Source organism: Schistocerca cancellata, chromosome 6 (genome assembly GCF_023864275.1).
Source record: "Schistocerca cancellata isolate TAMUIC-IGC-003103 chromosome 6, iqSchCanc2.1, whole genome shotgun sequence".
NCBI lineage: Eukaryota > Metazoa > Arthropoda > Insecta > Orthoptera > Acrididae > Schistocerca > Schistocerca cancellata.
Window position 1 is genome coordinate 148800161 of NC_064631.1, and position 23467 is coordinate 148823627.

At 35.4% G+C, this 23467-nt stretch overlaps 1 protein-coding gene across 1 annotated transcript; it reads right to left on the reverse strand.

The window, feature by feature from the left end:
* Positions 1–423: 423 nt before the first annotated feature.
* On the reverse strand, positions 424–1377 carry LOC126191229 (uncharacterized). The gene has a single exon (XM_049932034.1). It carries the CDS (start codon positions 1132–1134, stop codon positions 769–771), a length of 366 nt encoding a protein of 121 aa, XP_049787991.1. The 5' UTR covers positions 1135–1377; the 3' UTR covers positions 424–768.
* Between the last annotated feature and the right edge of the window lie 22090 nt (positions 1378–23467).

Here is a 23467-nt window from a genome sequence, read left to right on the forward strand (position 1 = left end):
CTTACTAATTTTTATTTAAATATTCAAGTGCTCAATATTCTCCATTAGGCTTGATTGCAATACTTGCATCACCAGCAAAGAGAATTATTCCTGCTTCTTGGATATATGATGGCAGATCATCTATAAATAAGAAAAAGAGTGGACCCAATATGAATACCTTGATACACCTAGCGTAGTGATTATTCCCCATTCTGCGGAGTAAACTCTCTGGGTCTCTTAATGCATCACTTTTTCCCCTTCTGGTTAGGTAGGATGAAAACTAGTAAGCAACGTGACAAACTAACTCCCTTTTTCACTTTGTAACTAACATACTCATCACAGACAAATGCACAAGAAAAATTGTTGAAACTGATTAATGATCTTAACTTACAGTATTACTGAATTTCTACACATGATAAGAGGATACAAAAAGTGTCGCACAATCAATCAATAAACTTATGATCCATAGCCTACTAAGGGGCATAAATTACTTTCATATACACGTTTCACAGGAATCTCTATTGTGTATTTCTTATTCAAGTTTATTATCCTATGGAAACAATCAGACTAATGTACATTGCTGCTCTCCTTACATTATTATGACAGGAAAATACATGTACGAGATAAATTAGCAAGAAACAACTTAAGGATAACAGAAAATGCAATTTTTGGGCAGGTGCGAGTGCTCTCGTCTACAGCCTGTACTTCATTACCTCCTCACATTAATATTACACTTTAAAAACTCTCTTCGCATGATGAAACCTTACTAGTAACCCAAAACATGAGACATTACTTTTTTATAAAATGTGGCACGAAATTCGACTGACATTGTAGACTATCTATATATTTCTCCAAGTCAACAATGTTCATGTACCTGAAGAACTTCGCAACCAGGAATACATTCGTCGTCGACCGTAATTCACCAAAAACTTGAATTACATCGTTTATCAGTGGATATTTTGGCAAAAGTTCTACATTCAGGTTTATTCTGTACGGCCCATCCGGCTCTAACACACTTTCTAAACAGTACAGTCCATTTACAGTCCTCACAAAACGCCCAATAACTCTGACATTGACATTAGACCAATTATCTAGATCATTAACAAGCGACAACACTTCCACTGTCATTGGAACGTGAGGCAGAACGGTTTCCATACTGATTTTGAATGAATTTTCTTAATTGCAAATTAACGTCGATCTACGAATACGACAGAAACAGCAAGAACGTCCTCTTTGGGGATATAATGTTCTATATTTTAAAAAAAATTGTAGTAGATGTGCCTAGTACATTCATAAAATTCGTATTTGTTTCGCCTACTTCAACAGTCCTTCACATAACAAAACAAATCGTCTGACACTATGTTTGCGCGGCTGCGCGCCGACTTTCAAGCATTCAAATTCAACACACATGACACATGACTTGGCCACTGTTTCCTTGTTTCGATACAGTGTATCGATACGTGGAACTGTTTCAGTGTTTCGGAAGGGCTGCGGTTCACAGTTTCGAAACAGTGGTGCTTCATTCCGCCCCTGTGTCGCATAACCGGACCAGATTCGATCTCGAGCCATACACAGAAACTGTATCGTTGTTTCAAAATAAGGCTGTTTCAGTCCACCTGTGCTTGGAACGGACTAATTGTACCGAAACAATGATGTTTCATGCCGCTCTGTGTCGGACGGGATTCGGGTTCGGCACAGGTACTGAAACACAACATACCACTTCATGAAACACTTTCAAGAGTGTCGAAATCTTTTTGACAAGCAATAGCATGAAGCTTAAGATATCCGAAATCTTTTTGACAAGCAATAGCATGAAGCTTAAGATATCCGAAAATAAAGCATCGTTTCTAGCTGACTGTCCTATTCCGAAATGGCGTAACATCTGCTTTATAAACACTAACCAAACAATAAAACAACGCATACTATTCACATTCAAAATAATAAATATGTGATCTCATTCAGTTAAATTACACTTTTTTATAACATACGCTTCTCTGTTCATGTACAGTAATCATATTAAGAAACGCAAGTAAGGCTACAACATTTTGAATAACAAAAGGTGTAGAGTGACAGTTATTAGATATATACATAAATTTGATGTAGGTATAATTGCAAGCATTCTGTTTGACATATCACTGATAGTGTATTGGTGAACGGGAAGGGCTGGGAAGCATGGTGAATTTATAGTAACGGTTCGAAACACCTTGCAAGACAAAATTTTTTCTGTTATATTTTGTTGTTTATTCGAATTATTTGGCGTTATTTGTGAGTCTATAGTCACTGTGCCTATTATCCACAATGATTCCCTTTGTGTGCATGGAAATTAGCAGGATGGGTATATTACCCATACTAACGGAATGTGGGAATCCCAGTAGCATATCCGTTGTTTCTGCAGTTTGCTCCCACTTCCAGTTTCGTTCGTGGTGGTTCTTCTGTCTTCAGATATAGCTGTCCTCAGCCAATTGAAAAGTATGAAAGTCACACGACACGAAAGCTGCGCATTTGCTGCAGGAAATACGAAACTGCCAAGACGCCTAAGTGATAGTTTCAAAAAATTGTCTTCATTTAAAGAAGCAGTATTCAAATTTTTAATGACCAACTGCTATTATAGTATAAAAGAATACCTGGAATAGCTTCATACTAAACAATTATATTTATGTACTCTGTGCCAATAGTAATTTTTATCTGACTGTTGCTATGATCTAAATAAATAATATGTACAAAAGTGCTAGAATTGTATGTGTTATATCTAAATATCAACTGTGTATTCCATGTAAAAAGTCTTTCTCATACATCAATGTAAATAATCAAAGTTGTACATGCTATTTCAATGTGGTCTGGTCTTATGTAGTCTACTATGCACATCTGTATTTTGTATAGTATTGTTCACCCTATATGTGTGTGTATATATATATATATATACTATGTATTTTTTGACGAAATCCATGTACATTGTCTCCGGATGAATAAACTACTACTACTTTCTGCGACATGATTAGCGCTTTCACACCTCATTTGTGTTTATATGGACATACTTATGCAGTAGACATTCAAGATGATAAAACGTGTAGGTTTATTAGATTACAAAACACAAATTGTTTCACTGTTTCCAAACATTACATTGTACTGTTTCATTAGTTTCGAAACAGTTACGTGTTTCAGTCTGCCCATCTCTACAACACACACATGAATGATGAACTGCAGCGCTGGCGGCGTGAGAAAAAAGAAGCAATGCCATTCCTATTGAGAGAGGGACGCATATCGACAAATGACTAAAATTCGGAAATACGCCTGGCACTTGGCTGAAATCTGATAATGGTCACGTGACGTCTCTCCGATCGTGTGTGACCGACAAAATTACGCAACCATTGTTTCGATCGCAGGTAAATATTTGTCACTACTTGTGTTCTTATGTTCCTACCTGACTAGACCCTCGAAAATCGCGACATATTCCAAACAAACTACGAAGTATTGGTGAAAAGCAATACTATAAACACAGTGATCTCCATACTAACATAGATCACTGTATAAACATGATTGCCCTTGTTCCACCCACAGCAGTTTACCTGTATGCTTAGGTTGATGGCTTACTACACCATCGGGAATCGCGGCGTATCCGAAAATTAACACCCAAATAATTGTGACAAGCAAGAATATATCAGTGCTGCAGCTCGTTTTACCTGCAACAATTGAAGCTGTACTGTATGACGCGTCGACACTGAGCTTGAAACATGTTACAGAACATTTTTCTAGCTATTTGATGTGGATACTGTTAGGAAACGTGTTTTCAAATGTTTCAAAACAAGGAAACATGTCACTGCGTATCCATCTGCACTCAACAACAACAGTCAGACTGAAACACCACCAACAGAAGAAGAGGAAACAACTGCAAGCCCTTCTGCAGTCACAGCAACATCTGTGCAGAAATGCCACCGACAGAAGAAGAGGAATCAACTGCAAGTGATATGTGCAGTACAATAGAATAGAAGCTTTATTAATCAAAATATCCATGGGTGTACTGCCGGTCTACAGTGTCCAACGGGAACAATATTTTGGCGATCATACATGTCGCCATCATCAGGTGAACTGACGGACTGAGCTCCTGTGAACGTGCCGGTGCGGAGATCCGTACGCTATGGCTGCTCAGGGGGAACTGGGTTCGGTCGCATCGGCGGCCGATTTAAATACCATCCGCCCGCGGCGCACTCCGTCCGCGCCCCGCGCCACAGTCGCGCGGTGGAACAGATTGCGACGGCGTCTGAGATGACGTCGGTGTGATGGCTCTGTCCGTCGTGGTCGTCACAACCATGGAGGTAAGAATAGAGGGAGACGCCGTGACGCCACAGCTGTGAAGCTATGTGAAGCCGAGGGTAGCCATCTCAATCCGACCAAAACATTACTGCTGTAAGCTTGTGTGCATAGGCTTGTCGCTCGCTTTTGGAAGGATTTTGCGCTATTATGGTGACTTGTCAGAACGCTGAAGGCACTGAACATCCTCAAGTGCCTCAGCCACAGGTCTTGGGGCGCGGACAGGGCGCGTCTCCTTCAGTTTTATGGAGCTTCTGTGAGTTCACGGCTGGACTTTGGGTGCACAGTATATGGGTCAGCGAGGCCATCTTATTTGCGGATCCTTGACGCTGTTCACCATGCTGGGATTCGACTGGCCACGGATGCTTATCGGACCAGTCCCGTACCCAGCCTCTGTGCTGAGTCTGGCGAACCGCCACTTACCATCCGGCGGCGGCAGCTCCTGCTGGTGCGCCAGGCTTGTAAGTTTCTTGCAGCTCCCAGCTCGCCTGCTCACCGTCTTGTTGCCCATCCACCTTCAGACCTCCTTTTTTCCCGCCGTCCCCAGGCTACGTTGCCGTTTGGGATCTGTGTGCAACGTGTACTAGAGTCCCTCGGTGTGGAGTCTGTACAACCTCAAATCCAAGGTTTTAACCGCCTGCCACCCTGGTTACTGAAGAGGCCCGGAGTGATTTTAGATTTATTGCAGTACAAGAGAGATTGCACTCATTCCACCGTTTTTAATGCAGCATTTTCTGCCATTGTATCTGAGCACCACGTCTATGTAGCTGTTTTTACGGATGGGTCGAAACAAGGGGATTCCGTTGGTTGCTCAATTGTTTTTCCGGATCGTGTCCTCAAGGTCCGACTGCCTCAGACTTTTACTGTCTTTGATCCAGAATTGTCTGCGACCTTGCGGGCACTGGAGCAGATGAAACGTTCTTCGTCTCCTAAATTTCTTGTCTGTTCCGATTCACTCAGTGCCCTTCACTCATTGCAAAGTTTGTATCCGGCAGACAAAATAGTCCAGACCATCCAGGATGCCCTCCTCCGACTACAGCGACTGGGGAAAGTTGTAGCTTTCTGCTGGGTTCCGGGGCATGTCAGCATTGCTGGGAATGAAAGGGCAGATCTCGCAGCCAAGGAGGCGTGTCTCGCCCAACAAGTATCTCAGTGTGCTATCCCCTTGCACGCACTCACCTCGCTGTTGAGTTCACGGGTCATGTGTCGGTGGGAGGACGAGTGGCTGGAAGTAACTGACAATAAGCTCCGTATAGTGAAGCCCACAACGCGTGTGTGGTGTACTTCCTTTCAGCCCCATCGACAGGACGAGGTTCTCCTCACTCGGCTTCGAATAGGCCACAACCCTATGACGCATGGCTTCCTGCTCCGGCGAGAGGACCCTCCAATGTGTGGTGCTTGCGGCGTCCAGGTCACTGTGCGCCACGTTTTATTGGATTGCGTTTTATTTTCCAACCAGCGGCTCACGGCTGACTTGCCAGCGGACCTGCCATCTCTTTTAGGCAACAATCGGACGAATGTGGCTGAAGTTTTAAAGTTCTGTGCCCTGTCAAATGTTTTTACAAAGATTTTAGGGAGAGGATTTTAATTTGCTCACTGTGTGCAAAGCTCGCCCATATTTTATGTAAGTGGCCAGCTAATAACAATTTCCTGTGACATTCTTGTTGCTATGTTTCCCCTTTCCTTAGGTTTTACTTTCCTATGTAGCATTTTCCTTCTTTTCCTGCTTTCTTTGAGTGTGTGCTTTAGTTTTCTTAGGTCTGTCCACATTAGTTCCTTTTAATGTGTGTCAGGGCGCTGATGACCTCGATGTTGAGCGCCCATAAGCCCCAATACACCACCACCACTAAATTTTTCGAAAATGCATTTACCCAAAAATCGATTTTTTCATCGAAAAACTCATTCCGTATACTCTTAAGATATCTGACATCCATTGGAAATAGCCAGACTGAACCAGCTTCTTCAAAATTTTACAAAAATTACAGAAAACTTATAGAAATGTATTGAAAGCTGCAAACAATTCCAAACAGCAACAAAAACAAAGCAATCTGGAAAATAATCAAACAGCAAAGCAGCAAATATTGGAAAAAATCTGTAAACACATATTAAAAGCAAAAATGTTTAAATTTGCAACTAAAAGGAACTAGCAAACTTCGTGAACGAATACTTCAGCAGCATTGCTAAGAAACTGCGAAACAAATTTCCAGACACCCATGTTCTATGACAACAGAACCAACCACCACACTCAGTCATGCTCTTTCCAGCAAAAATGAAAGGGTGGCCAGGTAATACACCAATTAAACACTAAAAATTCACAGAATTAGACGAAATCCCGGTCAGTGTCCTTAAGAAATGTATGAACAACATCAAACTCCATTAACAATAATAATTAATAAATCTTTCAGATTTGAATGCTTTCCTGAATACCTGAAACAAGTAAAAGTAATGCCAATACTAAAAAATGGTGATGCAGAAAATGTAGGATGCTACAGACCAATTTCTTTGTTATCTTACATTTCCAAATCAATAGAAACCATAATGAAAGACAGCCTAATGAAGTATTTAAATAAACACAATTATCTCTGAAAGGAACAATTTAGTTTCAGGCTCACTAGAGATACTTGTTCAGTGCTAGAATAGTTTACTAAAGCTGTGCTCAAAGCACTAGACAAGGGCGACAGTGCAACAGGCATTTCTTTTCTTTTTTTTTTTTTTTGATCTATCAAAGGCATTTGATGTTATTGACCACAGATTTTTCTACACATATTCGAATCATTAGGAATAAGGGCTATGGCACAGAATTGGTTTAAATCATATTAAGAAAACCCTTGGCAAAGAGTTGAAATCACACATATTTCTAGAAGGCCAAAAGTAAATCACTTATCAGAAACAAAATGTATTAATGTTTCAACGTTTTCGTGACTACTTGTGTGCAAGTCAGTATCAGAGGAATCAATGTACTGGACATAATCAGCATTTTGAGAGTTGCTCCTGCTCTCTCCCAATATTTGCTGTTTGATTCAAGACTTTTCGTCATTGAATGTATGCTTTTCTGGCAACTGCTTTGATGTTCTGTCCTTTGCTGCTGCATCTGATTGCTGTTTAACTGGTGTACTGGTAAGGACACTTTATTTTCATTTCTTCCAACCTCTTAGTGTTTTCCTTACATCAGTCTTAGAAAATGGCCAAATTTGCACAGGATGTTTAATTCTGTTTGCTGATCTTATCTGATGTACAATATTCTCCACATTATTATCTGCAGGTGTGCTAACATCTTCTGCTAGTGTGTCATCGACTGTTTGTTGCTGAGTTGGTAGTGGTTAGTCCATTGCATAGGATGACAAAAAATTCTTGGTTAGTAAATATGTTTGAAGTGGTAGGCTCAATACTACCGACTACTGAAGACATTCAAGATTTTGGAGAGAGAAAAAGACAAAGGTTATGCCACACCTACAATGCTGCAATGTCTTATATGATAATTCTTTGGACACTAGCAGGTGCTTGTGTGAAATTATTCATTATACTCATTCTTCAGCAACTTTCTAGGGTTAACAGAACTGGTCCACCTAATCCCAAACTTGATTGTTCCAGTTAACCTCACTTTCACCTTATCAAACATATTCAATATAGTGGGAAATGGCTCTTTGCACACCTTATATTTCATGTAATATCCTAAAGCAATAAAAGCTTAATTTATCTCAAGGAAATGAAATTGTTTACAATAAGCAATTAAAATTTTAGTTGAATTTGTTAGATGTGAGAAAAAATTACTCTTATCACTGGATTTCACATTTTTTTTATATAATAGGGCCGTTCAGAAAGTAACCTCCGGTTGATTTAAAAAAATACACCAAGTTAAATAAAAATATTTTAATATATACATCTTACAACTACATCTTTGCACTATTTTTCTACATAGTCTCCATAGCGATTGAGGCACTTATCGTATCTCTTCACAAGCTTTGAAATTCCTTCTGCATAAAAATCACCCGCTTGTGCCTGGAGCCAGCCTGTGACCGCATCTTTGAGCTCTTCGTCGTCATCAAACCGCTGTGACCCGAGCCATTTCTTCAAATGCATGAAGGGGTGATAATCACTTGGCGCCAGGTCTCGGCTGTAAGGTGGATGGTTGATAACGTCCCACTTGAAGGACTCAAGAAGGGCCGTTGTTCTGCGAGCAGAGTGAGGATGGGCGTTATCGTGCAAAAAAACGATACCGGAAGTCAGCATACCACGGCGTTTGTTCTATATAGCCCGTCGTAACTTTTTTATTGTTTCACAGTACACGTCTTGATTAATGGTCGTACCACGTTCCATGAATTCAACCAACAACAGCCCTTTGGCATCCCAAAACACCGTTGCCATCAGTTTTCTGGCAGAAAAATCTTGCGAGGCTTTTCTTGGTTTGGTAGGCGAATTTGAATGTGCCCACATCTTTGATTGTTCTTTTGTCTCAGGGTTCACGTACTTAATCCAGGTTTCGTCACCGGTCACGATTCTGTTTAACAATGGTTCTCCTTCGTCCTCATAACGTGACAGAAAGTCTAATGCAGAGGCCATTCTTTGAGTTTTGTGGTGGTCGGTAAGAATTTTGGGCACCCATCGTGCACAGAACTTACGGTAACCAAATCTTGCTGTCACTATCTCGTACAAGAGACTCTTAGAAATCTGTGGAAAACCAGTAGACAACTCCGACATTGAAAACGTCGATTTTCACGAACTTTTGCATCAACTGTCTGAACGAGTTCGTCAGTCACCAATGATGGTCTACCACTCCTCTCTTCATCATGAACGTTTTCTCGTCCACTTTTAAATAAACGTACCCATTCACGGACAACTCCTTCACTCATAACTCTTGGTCCATACATGGCACAAAGCTCACGATGAATAGCTGCTGCAGAATATCCTTTGGCTGTAAAAAACCTTATGACAGCACGCACTTCACATTTGGCGGGGTTTTCTATTGCAGCACACATTTCAAACTGCCACAAAAACTAAACTAGCGCAGGTACGACGTTCACTCGACTACGGCTTGATGCCGACTGACCTGATGAGTGCGTGAACGCACAGATGGCGTCGCTACTCCCCCCACAACCCGCACTGTGACCGATCGGAGGTTACTTTCTGAACCGCCCTCGTATGTCTACGAATTTAGCTAACACACAGCTGCCATATAAGTTCAAATAGCACTACCAACTTTACGGTACAAAATCGTAATTTTTCCTCTTGAATTGTTAATTAATGTGATGGGCTAGTTAATTCCAAGGTTCAGTTAACACCAAATTCCCCTACTAATTAATAGCTACTACTGTATATGAATATTTATAATAACTATAGACAGTAAATTAATGTTCATGAACATCATTCTATGTAACAATTTATGACATGATTAGAAAAGTAGAACTAAGTACTGAAACTGTAAATACTGTAAGAGGAATGTTTATTTTAATGAGAAATATTGTACAAACATTTGATGACATCTATACAATGTATATTGTTCTACAGATGGACAAATAAACAAATAAATGAATAACTCTATCTGTAGTAGTGTCGACACAGGTCAAAGGAAACAATATTACAGGCGAGTTGCCACATGAAACTATTGTACTCTGTTGTTTAATAGCAGCGTTATCAAGTTTTCCAGGAAAAAAATGGAGTGGACAAGAAAGTAGATTGTAAAATTGTTGTAATTTTTCATTGTACCAGATGGAGGAATGTTTGTGGAACATTAGAAACAAGGAATACAAAAATAGTAACAGAAACATGACACGCTGGCTAGAACTGCTGCAACTTTTCAGAGAGACAAAGACTGTCAAAATGAAATTATGGACCCTTGTCATGGCATATTTGTGAGAAAAGAGGAAGATTGTGGCAAGTAAGTCATCAGGCAGTGGTAGCTACACTGTATACAGTGGTGTAATAGTTATAAATGGCAACGGGGGATGGATACCAGCAGTGTTACAAATAAAAATTCTAAAAATCGATAAAACAGGAAATACGTCAAGCATGATTTTAAATATGCAATAAAAGTCATTAGCATTAATTATCAAATTACAATACATAATATGATAGTATTCTTTTATTATGCCTTATTCATATATGGTATAATACAGTAGTATACACTACATGTTCTTCATAAGACTAACTGCTAAAGTGAGATACAAACATTTAAAATATCTTTCTAACTTTAACAAATGCAAGCTCTGAAAGCAAATCTTCAGTATTAATATTTTGTTTTGCCTTATGTTCTATAGTTAATATGGTAAGATTCTGTAACCTCATTGTTCTCATTTTGTAAGTAGATTCTAAATAACTTTAATTTAGTAAAGCTCCTCTCACATGAAGCAGCTGATATGCAAATCGTCATAAATAACATAGAGCGAACACAAGGCCTGTAGGAGAGTCTGTATAATTCCTTTCCATGATTAATTTCAAAAAGTCTACACATGCCCAACCAGAAACTGTAACATTTTCTGCTTTTGAAAGTCTTCTCAGCCTAGGAATCAGAAAGAGGCATTCTGATTTTGACACCTCATCGTAAAAATCAGTAAATTTTGAAACAGCTAATTTCAACTCCTCAGTGTTTGCCAAAGGAAAGTATTTAGCTGCACAACCTTGAACAATGAGGCGACATTTTTAATGGACTTTGATCTGGTTCAGTGTTCAATACTGAATGAGTCAAGATATTACAACATTTCATTTTGATGTTGTGCTGTCAGTATGAGACCTGCATCGGTGGCCAATTCTTACGACAAATCAGTCTTTTTATAGGAACGTTTTTCCAGCATGACCTACTGCCTCTTCAACAATATCACCTCGTCTTTGTTCAGTATGAAGGCAAAGTACATCTATTGTTATAGGTAACTGATCGAGACTCAAGCCTTTACTTTGCAATGCAACCTCAATACACTTTACTTCTCTTACTCCATTCAAAAAGTAAAGATAGCAAAGAAATGTTAAATTATGCAGAGCAGCCATTCTGCGCAGAACCTAGTTCGTAATTTGCAGTGACAACCCCATCAGAATTTTTGGCCAGTTCTTTTACTGCAGCATAATGAGCAAACCAACACATTGTCGAAAGTCTTCCAACAGGTGCTTTACTGTGTTTAATAAGAACACCCCAGTAGCTAATGAAAGCAAAAAATGTAAAAATGGTTTATACTGTTCCAAAAAGTGTTACACTAGATATATTTTGGCAAATGAGTGTTGGCCACAGTAATTAGTTGAAAGATCAATCTATTCAAAATAATTTATTGTTTTTTGCTTAAATAATAGCTTGTATTTCTCTTTATATGCCATTCATAATAGATGCATCATAACCTGGGGACAATGTGTGACATATCTTAGCAATCATTTTCAAGCTTTTTAAGAACTTCATCACTTGGATCAAGGTCTTTTTTCTTTTAATAAGAAAAAAATTCAAGCATTACTTCTTTTTACTCACACTTCTCTATTACCAGCTTTCACAAAGCAAATCACTTCAAACATTTGATCAGTATGTGAAATGTCACTGTGCTACTAAACACATTTCAGATTTAATTTTGTTGATAAGCTTAGGTTTTATGTGGTTTGCTAAATCATCTATAAATTCATTCTTTTGAATTAGACATGAATCAGAACTATTCAATCAATTACCATGTGTGTTATTATCAGGGCGTCAGATGTATGAAATGCAACAGTCGGCAAAGAAAACAATTTTCAAATTAATTCAATTGTACAGAAAGGACGATCTTATTAGTGGATAAAGCATTAACTAGACTCAAGCACTTATGACACTACACGATACTGCATTACACTCAGAAGTGGTGGTCTTGCCCGCTGCAATTCTGTTCTTCTGGTGGCAAAGATGATACTTTTTGTAATTTACCATGTTTCAAGTTCTAGATGTGTTCTTTCAACACTACATCATACTTTGACAGTAGTTTCATTAGTTCTAAGTATTTGCTTGTATTTGTAAAGCCTCATCCTTCATCATTTCCACAGAATGCTAGGTTTCATTTAGTCAGAAACAAAGTTATATCTGATAATCTAGAGAAATGATGTTCCACTCCAGTTATTCAGTATTCAATAATTGCAAGGCTGCGTCATCTATTGTTTTATGCAATTTTGGGCTCATTTGCAAGGGGTCCATTTTTCATGATTTTCCAGATGTTCATTTGTAGTTTCATGTTCAGAAACTTCAGGAATCTGTTTCCACAACTTCTGAAATCCAATAATAAGTGTAGGTCTTGTACTAGTTATACTGATGGCTGCAAATAAACGACAGCATAAACAGCACAGGTTATTAGTAATATTAGAGTTAACAATCCAAGAATGCATATTTCTTTTTCAGAATTAACTGTCACCGAAAAAAACCATTCTTTGGAAAGACACCACAAATCAGCTTTAGTTTTTTTATCTGTGCCTAGATACAGTGTCAAATGCCCCTTCTAGAAATGTTCCCTTCCTTTTTTCGTGATCACAATGCAAACATTGTCAGTAATGGGTATGCTATCAATATTATCAGTCATTTTCAGTATTTTCTTCTGATTTGCTGTCTTCATGGGTTATCAGCATTTCTGTATTGTATCTGTTTTCTTCTGAAGATGAACTGATATTACCTGAATCATTTTTTCATCAATGTGGGAATCAGTTTCTTTTGATGAACTTTGGCTATCATCAGTTTTTGTAACATATTTGAAGATGGTGCCAGACATGCTCTGAAGCGCATCAGATATAGCTTGTTTTGCTTTTCTCTGCTGAAATCAGCTGTTTCTTTTATAAAATGTACACCTTGAAGTATGTATTTTTGGATAATTGGTACATGTACCTAACAGAAATAATTCTCAGTTGGAATAACTGTCCTCTATATTCAAAATAAATTTATTTCCTGGATTATGAATAGAAGATAAATGTAGCTTCTAGGTAACCTTTTTCCAAGCTAGGTCAAGAAGTTCATATCTCGTAAAATAGTTACCTAGAATCTACACTTATTTCTACTATATAGTCAATTTTCAGGCCTAACTCACTTATTTTTCTTTAAAAACACCTAATTTATTACAAATTACTTGGAAAATTAAGGAAAAATGAGTAACGTTTCTTATCACGTACACTTATTACAAGAAGTTATTTTTTTTCACAAAAGATTGTAATGGGATATCCTCCTCTAGCATTACTTTTCCTCAATAGTAGTTGTTAATACCAGTATTATTTGTCGAATTTTAGAGTGGTCAGTATTATCTCAGTTGCTTTTCTGAAAACCCTCAAATGATTTTATGCTCAGTATGTTATACACTATTTTGTATGTTGTATTTCAGGCTAAAATTTATGAAAATAAATTATTTTATAAAATATTTTAGTTTGATATTACAATCGATAAGCACTAGTTCTGAATCTACAGTTAAAATTATTTTTTAGATGGGTTTGAAATTACGAATTATTTGCAGACTTAAAATTTGCATTATTAATTATACAATCCTGTACTCTTTATTACATTTATTTCTGGATTAATTGATAAAATTATATTCAACATTAATAATGTAACGAAAGCTAGTAGTCATTTGTTAAGAAAAATTGTAAAACCTTTGGAATAGTGTTATTTCTGCACAGTGAGATAATTATGAGATTGCCTCTCTGATGTGATCGGATGTATTTTTGTATTTTTGTACAAAAAATGTAATTTCGGCTTTGATAATGTGAAAAATCATTATACTCTATAATATACTAAAATGTGAGTAATCATATTTATGTAAAAACTGCTGCAAGAACAATCTTCAAATTTATTTATTCAAACCAACTATGGAGAACAGATATGAGATTTACAGCATCAATAATCAGATCCCTAGACAAGAAGAATTGGAACCATGTCAACATGACAAGCTAAGTAAACTTAAAAGTTTATTGTAATCTTCGCTCCCCTCAAATCTTCATAAAAGACATTGCTTATTAATTACATGGGCCGGATATTGTTTAATGTGGACAATAGATGGAAGAAGGAAGCAGGGGGAGACTAGAAGGTGGGCATAAGAAAAGACATTTAATATTTTCTGATAAAAGGTTTGCGTAAGAAAATAAATTGAACATTTACTGAAAAAAGAAGAATGTAAGAAAGTTAACAAAACCATGGTTACTTTTTATGTATTTTCCTCCATACCTAAAATTTCTTACAATTATACTGGCTCACTAGTTCCATGTATTTTACTGTAAAAGATTACAATAGCTAGAAAATAATAATCGAATTAAGGAAACAGATACGTAAATATTATTTAACTGGGCAATTATAATTAATGTAAATAAAAAATTCATTCTCAAAACTGCCAAACCTTCAACGCCATCTGAAGGAAACTTGGAGGTTTTTCACTTGACATTACATTCTTTATTTCAATTCACCCTCTAGGTTCTTTCGAAATCCAACACGAAATCCAGGTCCATTGCCCAGTCGATTTCCAGCGACTTGATGGCAGCTGCCTTTTTGCATCTGGTCCTGTCGTATCTGATTGAAGGGGCAGAGGTCAGACAGCAGCGACTTCATGATTGATGATTCCCGTTGCTTGGATGGCAGCCCAACTCTTGGCCTGGGCACTCCAGGAGCAAATGTATTCGATCACAGTTTGTATATATAGTTGGAATGTGAATGACAAAGTACATTCTAAAAATGCTGTTTCCATCAGATTATTTGGAGGATGAAAATAAATTGTTTTCTTCAATTTATTGTATTTACTTAAAGAGAGAAATTGTAAGTTACATGTAAGTGTGGATAAGAATACTCAAATTAAAATTAGAAAGGAACGAATCATGTGGAATGTAAGTTATGACCCATATGAGTTACAAAGCAAGCTACACCAGTGCCATCTGATGACAGAAGTATGTGCCAATTTCACTGACACAGATGACACTACTGTACGTACAGAGTAACACATGAAAATGCAGCTCCTGTACTGTTTGGTTCACATGAGACTGATCAGCTCTACTATTTGACACACAAAACGTTCATCACATATGATTGAAACTTTATGACTGGGTGTCTGGAATGTATTTTTGTTGCAACTTTTTTATTTTTTAGAGATCATTGAATTCTGATTCCATTTATCGATAGAACCATAGCCCCTTAAAAACTGCTCCCTGCAGTACGCAGAAGTAAGTTGGGTTGCATAACTTGCAGGTACAAGGTTCAAAATTCGTCAATTTGTCAGCCACATATTAACCGATTTTAAAAATTCAACGTGGTAACATAATCTATAAAAAAGCGCTCTTCAGAAAAAATTAATGAATAAAATTCATCTTCTGTTTGACATACTAAATTTTTTCTGTTTTAATTTCCTCTATCTTTCCTGTGTAAAAGGAAATCTAAACTTGTTAACATTTCTCTAACTCTTTCTCATTTTTTATTCATGTATGCAATTAAAAATTCTCAGTTAATGTTCTGTAATGTTAAGATTTATCTTTCCATACATGCCTATATATGCAAGGGTGTCCATTGGAATTTTATCGTTAAAAGTCACATAAAGTTTCATAGTCGTTTTCTGTGAACTTACAAGTTCAATTTTTTGTCCAAGTCATATTTATTACATTTATTGGATAATTCGTAACGAAATTATATAGATTTATGTCTATAACATTTTTCAATATATGACTCGTTTAAAATCGAGTAATGCAATGTAAGCTTGAGAGACTGCAGGGCACTTTCATTTCTGATTCAGTGTTATGCTGCTTCATGTTCTTAGGTAGTATGATCTTTATTTCGATTTGACTTCATGGATGATGATGAAATGGTGGGCGGTAGTTAATTCTCTTGCTTGCATGCTCTAGGGAAGGAATGAAAGTTACCTTTACCTGTGTTCAAAGGAATAGGGTGCCACTTAAAACGACTACGTTAAAAGAGCACAGCGACGATGGGCCGAGGGAAGCGCGTTTTTTTCTGCGGGATCTGGGTGGAAACATTTCTGGACTGCTGAGTACTGCAGTCTCATTGTCCAGACATGTTAGCTGGCTCTGGTCGGGAGAAGCTGCATCCAGGTAGACTGACTAGATCCGAGAAGTCACTGCTGCAGCGAATTGTAGACTGGCAATAAAGCAGAGGTTGGGCCCTTGTTAGGCAGGAAGCTGACAAAACAAATGTGAACATTTTGCAAATTTCCGTGGGGTAGGTCACTGGCGCCCAAACGTCAAGACTCTGTTACAAAACATATTTTTGATAGCATGAAGCTTTTAACGAGTTTATGGCCATTCCTTGGAAACTTTGAAATGGGTCCAACAGGGGAGATAAGAAGCTTTTTATGGAGGGGTGTGGTTCTATCCCGGTCATATTGTTAGCAAAAGGCACGGTGTAAACATGTGGGAAAAAGGCCGCGAAGCTGAATCTTTCTTCCTTTTCTCCCAATTAACTTTAAAGTCTCTGACTGGTCAAATCCGTGTAAGCAGAGCAAGGGGCGGAGCTTCGAACGAAGCGCTCCAGCTCGTGATTGACTTATGCTAAGGTGGGGGAAGTCTAAGATGTTAATGGGCTTTTGCTACCGAGGTGAGGAGGAAAGCGGACAGAAGGAGATGATCATACTTGTACTGGCACTTCGCTCTACCTAACCGGTGAGAATTGTGTCCTTTGCTTGTATGCCACGTGGAGCTTGTGCCAGACTCCTTCTGAACCGTCAGAGGTACTGCTTCTAGCATCATACGCACAACTAGTGATGCGTGGATGTACTTATTGGTCTTGAGTCGGCCGTCTAAACATTCGACATATTTCGCCATACATAATCATGGCACGGAGTCAAATTGGTTTGACAGAGAGCAAACGGGTCCACCTGCACACTGGAATCCACCGGGGTTGCAGAGGCTCAAAGCGAAGTACCTGCGTTTTAAATTAACCAAACGCGAGACCTTGCACTTGCATTTTTCAGGCATGTGCCATTATTGACAGATTGCGTCTGTCCATGACTTCAGTCGCCGAACGCATCGTAGTGTGCTGTCCTGACCAGCAGGAGGGTAAGGTATTCGCTGCTACGTGGTAGGGCTCCAATGTATGTTTCTCAGCACCCTGTTCTTTTGAACCTTTTTTTTTTGGAATAGTAGAGTATAGATGCTTGATGGAGGTGTAGTTCTTTTCCTATAACCCAGATTAATGTGTATGGAGTTAGATAAAGCGATTAGTGTACCGGTTACTGTAGTGTTTCCATTCCCAGCTGATCACATTGTGCACCATAGACCCCATGTTTACTCATTTTTGCTGTCATGTGATGTTAAGGATGAATAAATCTATTGTCATTTAGATCATATCTTCTCCCTGAGTTCTGATTAACAGTGCCTTCCCATTTCATTATTAAAGTCTGGATTTGAAACGTAAGTAGAGGGTTTCTGCTGGTAAAAATTCGTTTCTTCCATTTATCAGATATATTCTGTATTTAAACATGATCGAATAATGAAGAGACAAGTAACTGGTAATTTTTTTCTTTTTGTTTCAAATGTAATTCATACGAATTATGGCATATCAAATTCTGGAAAGTAGTGATATCAAACTCAAAATTCTTATTACCACTTAATCCTGCAACTTACACAGTTTCAAGTTCATAAGAAGGTACTGGAATCTTCAGATTTTTCAGAAAATTTTCGTTGTGTTCATGTTCATATTTATCAATTGCTACACGAATTTTCATCGGTTCTATCGTAACTTTTATTTCCTTACAAATTGTATCTTTGATTTCAACTCTTGAATCATTGTAATCAGATCATTTGAGAATAGCATCTCCGGAACTAGAAGACCTTGTAAAGACTACAGTTAAATCTCCCTGCCACATAATTACTTCATAATCTTGAAAAGTATACTCCAAGCTTTGCTAACAGATAAAGTGCTTAATTTTTTATTTTTAAATATGTTACCTTCCATGCTTATTTTATCAGCAACACATGCATTCAAATATAATATAGCTGTTGTTAACATGAAAGGATATTCAATTCTAGATAAAATATTATTACCTTTCTTTCTGGTTACAATATCAGACAGTTTTGCTACGTAATTATTAATTTTTTACTGAATTTTCCATCATATGTTACATAGTCTGATTCTGATCCATCAGGATTAGCTATAACAATTCTAAAGTTCATGTTTTGGATAACGTCATCCATCACCCATATTTATTTCAATTTTTGTATCCTCACAGGCTACATTTAAAACGTTTTTACATTTTCAATTCACAGGGAATGGGAAGAACTGATAATTATCGATTTTATTTATTACTCATTAAAGAAATTTATTAAGTCTTTTCTAAACAATTGTTACACAAGCAACATTAAAGTCAATCAAATTGAAATTTTCATCAGTTATAGCTATTTTTAAGCCTTGAATTTTATCCCGAACTGCAAAAATAAAGGATGTGGTTCATAAATTATTAGTCTTCCAAATCAAGTAGTAATATTAGTTGCTCAATGAAAATGATTAGTATATTTAACGAACATTCCGTCAGCTAGATTAAAATTTATATTTATTAATTAAAATGTAATAATTTTTGGAACATCACTGGCAACACTATTTTCATTAGTTTCAATAATTTGATTAATAAATTCTACTAAACTTGCAATATTAAATTATTTTATATTCAGACACAGCTTAACATCTCTTAATAGTAACAACAATTAAAATTTCAATGGCATTAATTTGAATATTTGGCGTTTTTAATAAAAAATTTCTCTAACTTTTTTTGAATACTACAACAGGAAATTCTATCGTCTCTCTGTCACAATGTAGTTTATTATTTTTCTTTGTAGTATTTGGAACTGGGAGATTGGGAACCAAAAATAAGAATTCCAGAAAAGAAGTAAAAAATAAGGATCATAAACTTTCACAAGTTCTATTCAATGTACAATCATAGGATTAAGTGGATGTTGGAAAACGATATTAGTGATTGATAAATATATTCTAGTACCAGGATGGTTGAATTGCAATAAAACCATTTGCATCTTTACTCAAAAAGTATAGATCAACAGAAATACTCAAAACTAATAAAACTGTAAAAAACTGATGATAAGCATGACGAAAACAATGCTACTTTTATTGAAAATAAAGATGAAACTACTCCATTAGATCAATGTCTAGATAATTTGGTAGTAGTATTTGATGATTTCATTATTGGAAATCAGGATGTAGTTAGAGACATTTTACTAGAGGTAGACAAGATTGTTTTTACTTGTGAACTTATTCAAAAATACCAAAACAATTAATCAAAGTTAATACAAATTTTTAAAATTTTTCAGGCAGGAAACACAAAATTATATACGATTTCTCATGAGTTTGTTGGTGGTGATTTAAAATTTCATCTTTTTAAAATAATATGTAGTAAATGCTGGCATGATCAGTTTGAATTTTTATGATAGACATGACTACAAAAGGTCAGTTCAGATATAACATAGCGAATTTCATAACAAGACAATGGTAACGAACCATTACTCTTGATTTTCTAACAAATAAACATTAAACATAAATTTTAATCAAGAAGGTTAGCAGTTTAAAAATTAATATTTATGTTATTTTATCTCCAATAAATGTCGAAAAATATGACCGAAAAGTCTTTAAAAAAGATAAATGAAATAGAAAGAAAGCTGTAGATTTAAACAGAATACAAAAATACAAAAAAGATGATTGACATGTTATCGACGCTATCGAACACGTAAAACAAGTAATCGAAGGTTTAGGTGAAAATGTTCTGAATGCTATTGAAGAAAACAGAGATAGAAAAACAAATGGTTCCTTCTCACCATAAAGAAATTTATGATGGTATACTTCCTATTCCATGAACACTGTCACATATTGAAAGTTCACCACCACAGAGGCGAAAAGAACTTGAAGATGTGCTGAGAAAGGTAGAAGAAAAGGAGAAAGAAATACAAATTTTAACTGAAACTCCCTATATTGGTCAAACAACATTCCAGTACGTTTGTGCTCTCAATGATAAGGTTTTTGGCTTGCATTTCGAAAATGATATTATATTGCGGATTCTGAAGTCCAATGTAATAATGATAAAATTTTAATTAAAGATAAAAATTACAAAAAAAACAGCAGATTGAATAAAACTCTTAACTAAAATTAATGTTGAAAATAAATGTTATGAGGGTTCTTTAGGCAACTATGAAGGTATATTAATATCAACAAATGCTATTTTTCAAAATAGTAATCGAAGTACTAATAAACCTAAAACAAGTAGAGGTGAGAAATCTAATCCATTAATCAATCCGATAAGGATGAAAATAAGAAAATCAACAAGCCCCAAAAAGAAATTGGCTGACGGTTCAGTAAAGAAATATTTAGAAAAACACATCAAATAAATTTCGATGGATGATGCTAAAGATTTAATCAATAAATTTGAACTAATTCATGGTGAAGAATTAACTGGAAATAAAAATTATCAAAATGAAAAAGTTGCCATAGCACAGGTGTTAACACTTTGATTCACAAATTGAAATGCATCTTCTGGGCTATAATTACTGTGGTTGTGGAAGAAAATTAGAAGAAAGATTATTTAAAGGGGAAAAATTAATCCATTAGACAAGGCTTTTAAAAAACATGACATTCCTCATGGGGATAATAAAGATTTGGAAAAAAAACATGAAGCAAAAAAAGAATTTCAATTACCTGCAAAAGAAATAATGCTTGCTTCTGACATTTCGTGAGGAAAAGAAATAGCTGCGACAGCATTTCGAGAAATTTAGGTATGAACTAGACGAAAATGTCAATAGCGGTCAAACAATGGTCTCTAAAAATATTTTCTATAGCAGTGTTATGTGAAAATATCCTCCTTTTAAATTTCTTATCTCCATAAATGAATAACTTCAGCATTGATTATACAAGACTACCAAGTGGCAAAACTGAAGCTAAAGAAGCCGCCCGATGCCAAAATTAAAAGAGTTGGTAATTTATTTCTTACGTTAAATATACTCAGTGCAAAATAGTTGTATGAACATCTTTCAAAAAAGAAAAAAAATTCTTGATTAACAAAACAGGAAGGAGAATTTCTTCCATTAATTTTTTGTACCATTAGCTCCTGATGGTTTATTTGCCAGAGGTGTAATCCAAAATCTGTTGATGATAAACAAGAAATGGTGAAGAATTAGAGGAATGTAAGTCAATAAAAAATAAAAATTATGCAATTCTATGGTGATTATATGCCCAATGAATTAACCAATAAGCTTAAAAATCTTGAATGGGGCATAATTAATTTAGATAAATTTATCATGTTGATGCGGACTGGATTTGCTATTATAAATCGAAAAATATGAAATTTGTTTTTGATTCACTTGTGGGAAACATACGAAAACAAATAGGTATCTATTTGGGAAAACATTATCTATACTACAACAGTGGGGAATACAAAATTTTGTCATTGTGTCTTTTGTTTTTAAAACTGTTATCAATTTATTATAAATTTAATGACATTTTGAGTTTAATACATTGGCATTTTTGGAAACTACTTAAATTTTATGCAATATATTCAACCAGATGACATTCAATTTTTATAGCCAAAAATAATCACTAATGTATTGTTTTTAAATCTGTTACTGAACTAAAATCATGAGTAAATCCAAAAATCAATTGGTTAAAATGGCTCTAAGCACTATGGGATTTAGCACCTGAGTTCATCAATGCTGAACCAAAAATCAATGGTATAATCAGTGACGTTTGTAGTGAACTAAAAGAAAATTTTGTTTTTAGTAAGAATTGTCTTAGTTTTAACAGTAAAAAGAGTTAGTGGTCCAATCGATAAAAAACTGTAATGAATAGATGATATCTAATAAAAGAATTAAAAAATCTTCTTAAAAAGCTGAGTACAAAAGTATTTTACACAATTTCATAAGTATCTCAATAAAGAAATATTAAAAAAACCCTACCAATAATGATGATTTTAATAAAAATTAAATCAATATAGCTAATCTATCAAATTACTATACAAAAAAGGAAGTAGAAAAAGGTTTTTCACTTTATTTCTCAAAAACAGATTAAACTCCATACTTAAACAAAAAGGTAATCTTGATAATAATTAATATGACAAACAAATTAAATTAATTATGTTTATGGCTGGGAATGAACAAAAAATACATCATTTTGTGTATGTATTATTCTTAATGTAGTTGTTGTTATCGGCAAAAACATAGAAATAGGTTTATCATTTAATGATTTCGATATTTTGTGAAGTGCCTATTTTAATCTGTATGCAGTAACTAATGTTAAACATTCAATAAAAATAATACATAGATCAAATTTTCTAACTGTGAGATTAAAAAACAGAGCTAAAATTGTTCCTGTAGATATAGAAATAATTATAGTTGTAGAAATAATTAAAAATTTACTAAATTTTTATTTATATGAACAGATAATCATATCTACTTTTTGGAGTGCAACAAATATATGGAAACACATAATTCTCAAAGAGCAACTACTAAAAGTGTAAGACCTGGAATTGAAGGTCTTAGTACAGTTTGTAAAACTAAAAAGAGTGAATTCATTAATAAATTTTCTAGGGTTTGGTCTGCAAACTAACATTTGTGAAGAAAAAATTAATGTATGAAAGTTTAAAAGAAGAAATATAATATCTCTCTGTAGTGATGATTTATGGATAGCTGATTTAGCTGGAATTCATTCTAGTATTTTTGTAGAAATAACAAAAATAAATAAAGTATGTTAATGTTTATTAACTGTTATTGATGTTTTTTCAACATTGGCGATTCTAGTTCAAAATAAAACAGATTTCTTTAAAAATATTTGACATGGGAAACTAAGAAATTTACAAACAGATAATGGTAGTGAGTTTTATTAAAAAATTTCATGAATTGTTGAAAAATGGAATATTAATTAGTATTCAATTGTTACTGAAATGATTGCATCTATTGTTGAAAGATTTAATAGATCACTGATCGAAAAGATGTGTACAAAAATCAGTCTTTATGGAAATTTACAAATGGGTCGATTTTGTTAAAAAACTAGGAATATTATGACACTAAAATTTCAGCAACAGAAATTAAATCCATGGAAATTAATGAAAGTAATAATAAACCGACTACTGCTGTATCTAATGAAAAAATGAAATTTAAAAATGTGACAATGATAGAAATAGTATATTAGAGCACAATATTTGAGAAACGATATACTGCCAGTTTATCAACGGAAATTTTTGAAACTGAGTCAAAACTGATTCAAATCCAATCACAAAAAAATTAGAGATTT

Excerpts from the sequence above, each read along its gene's own strand:
- LOC126191229 (XM_049932034.1), bottom strand. The coding sequence starts at position 1,134 with ATGGAAACCGTTCTGCCTCACGTTCCAATGACAGTGGAAGTGTTGTCG.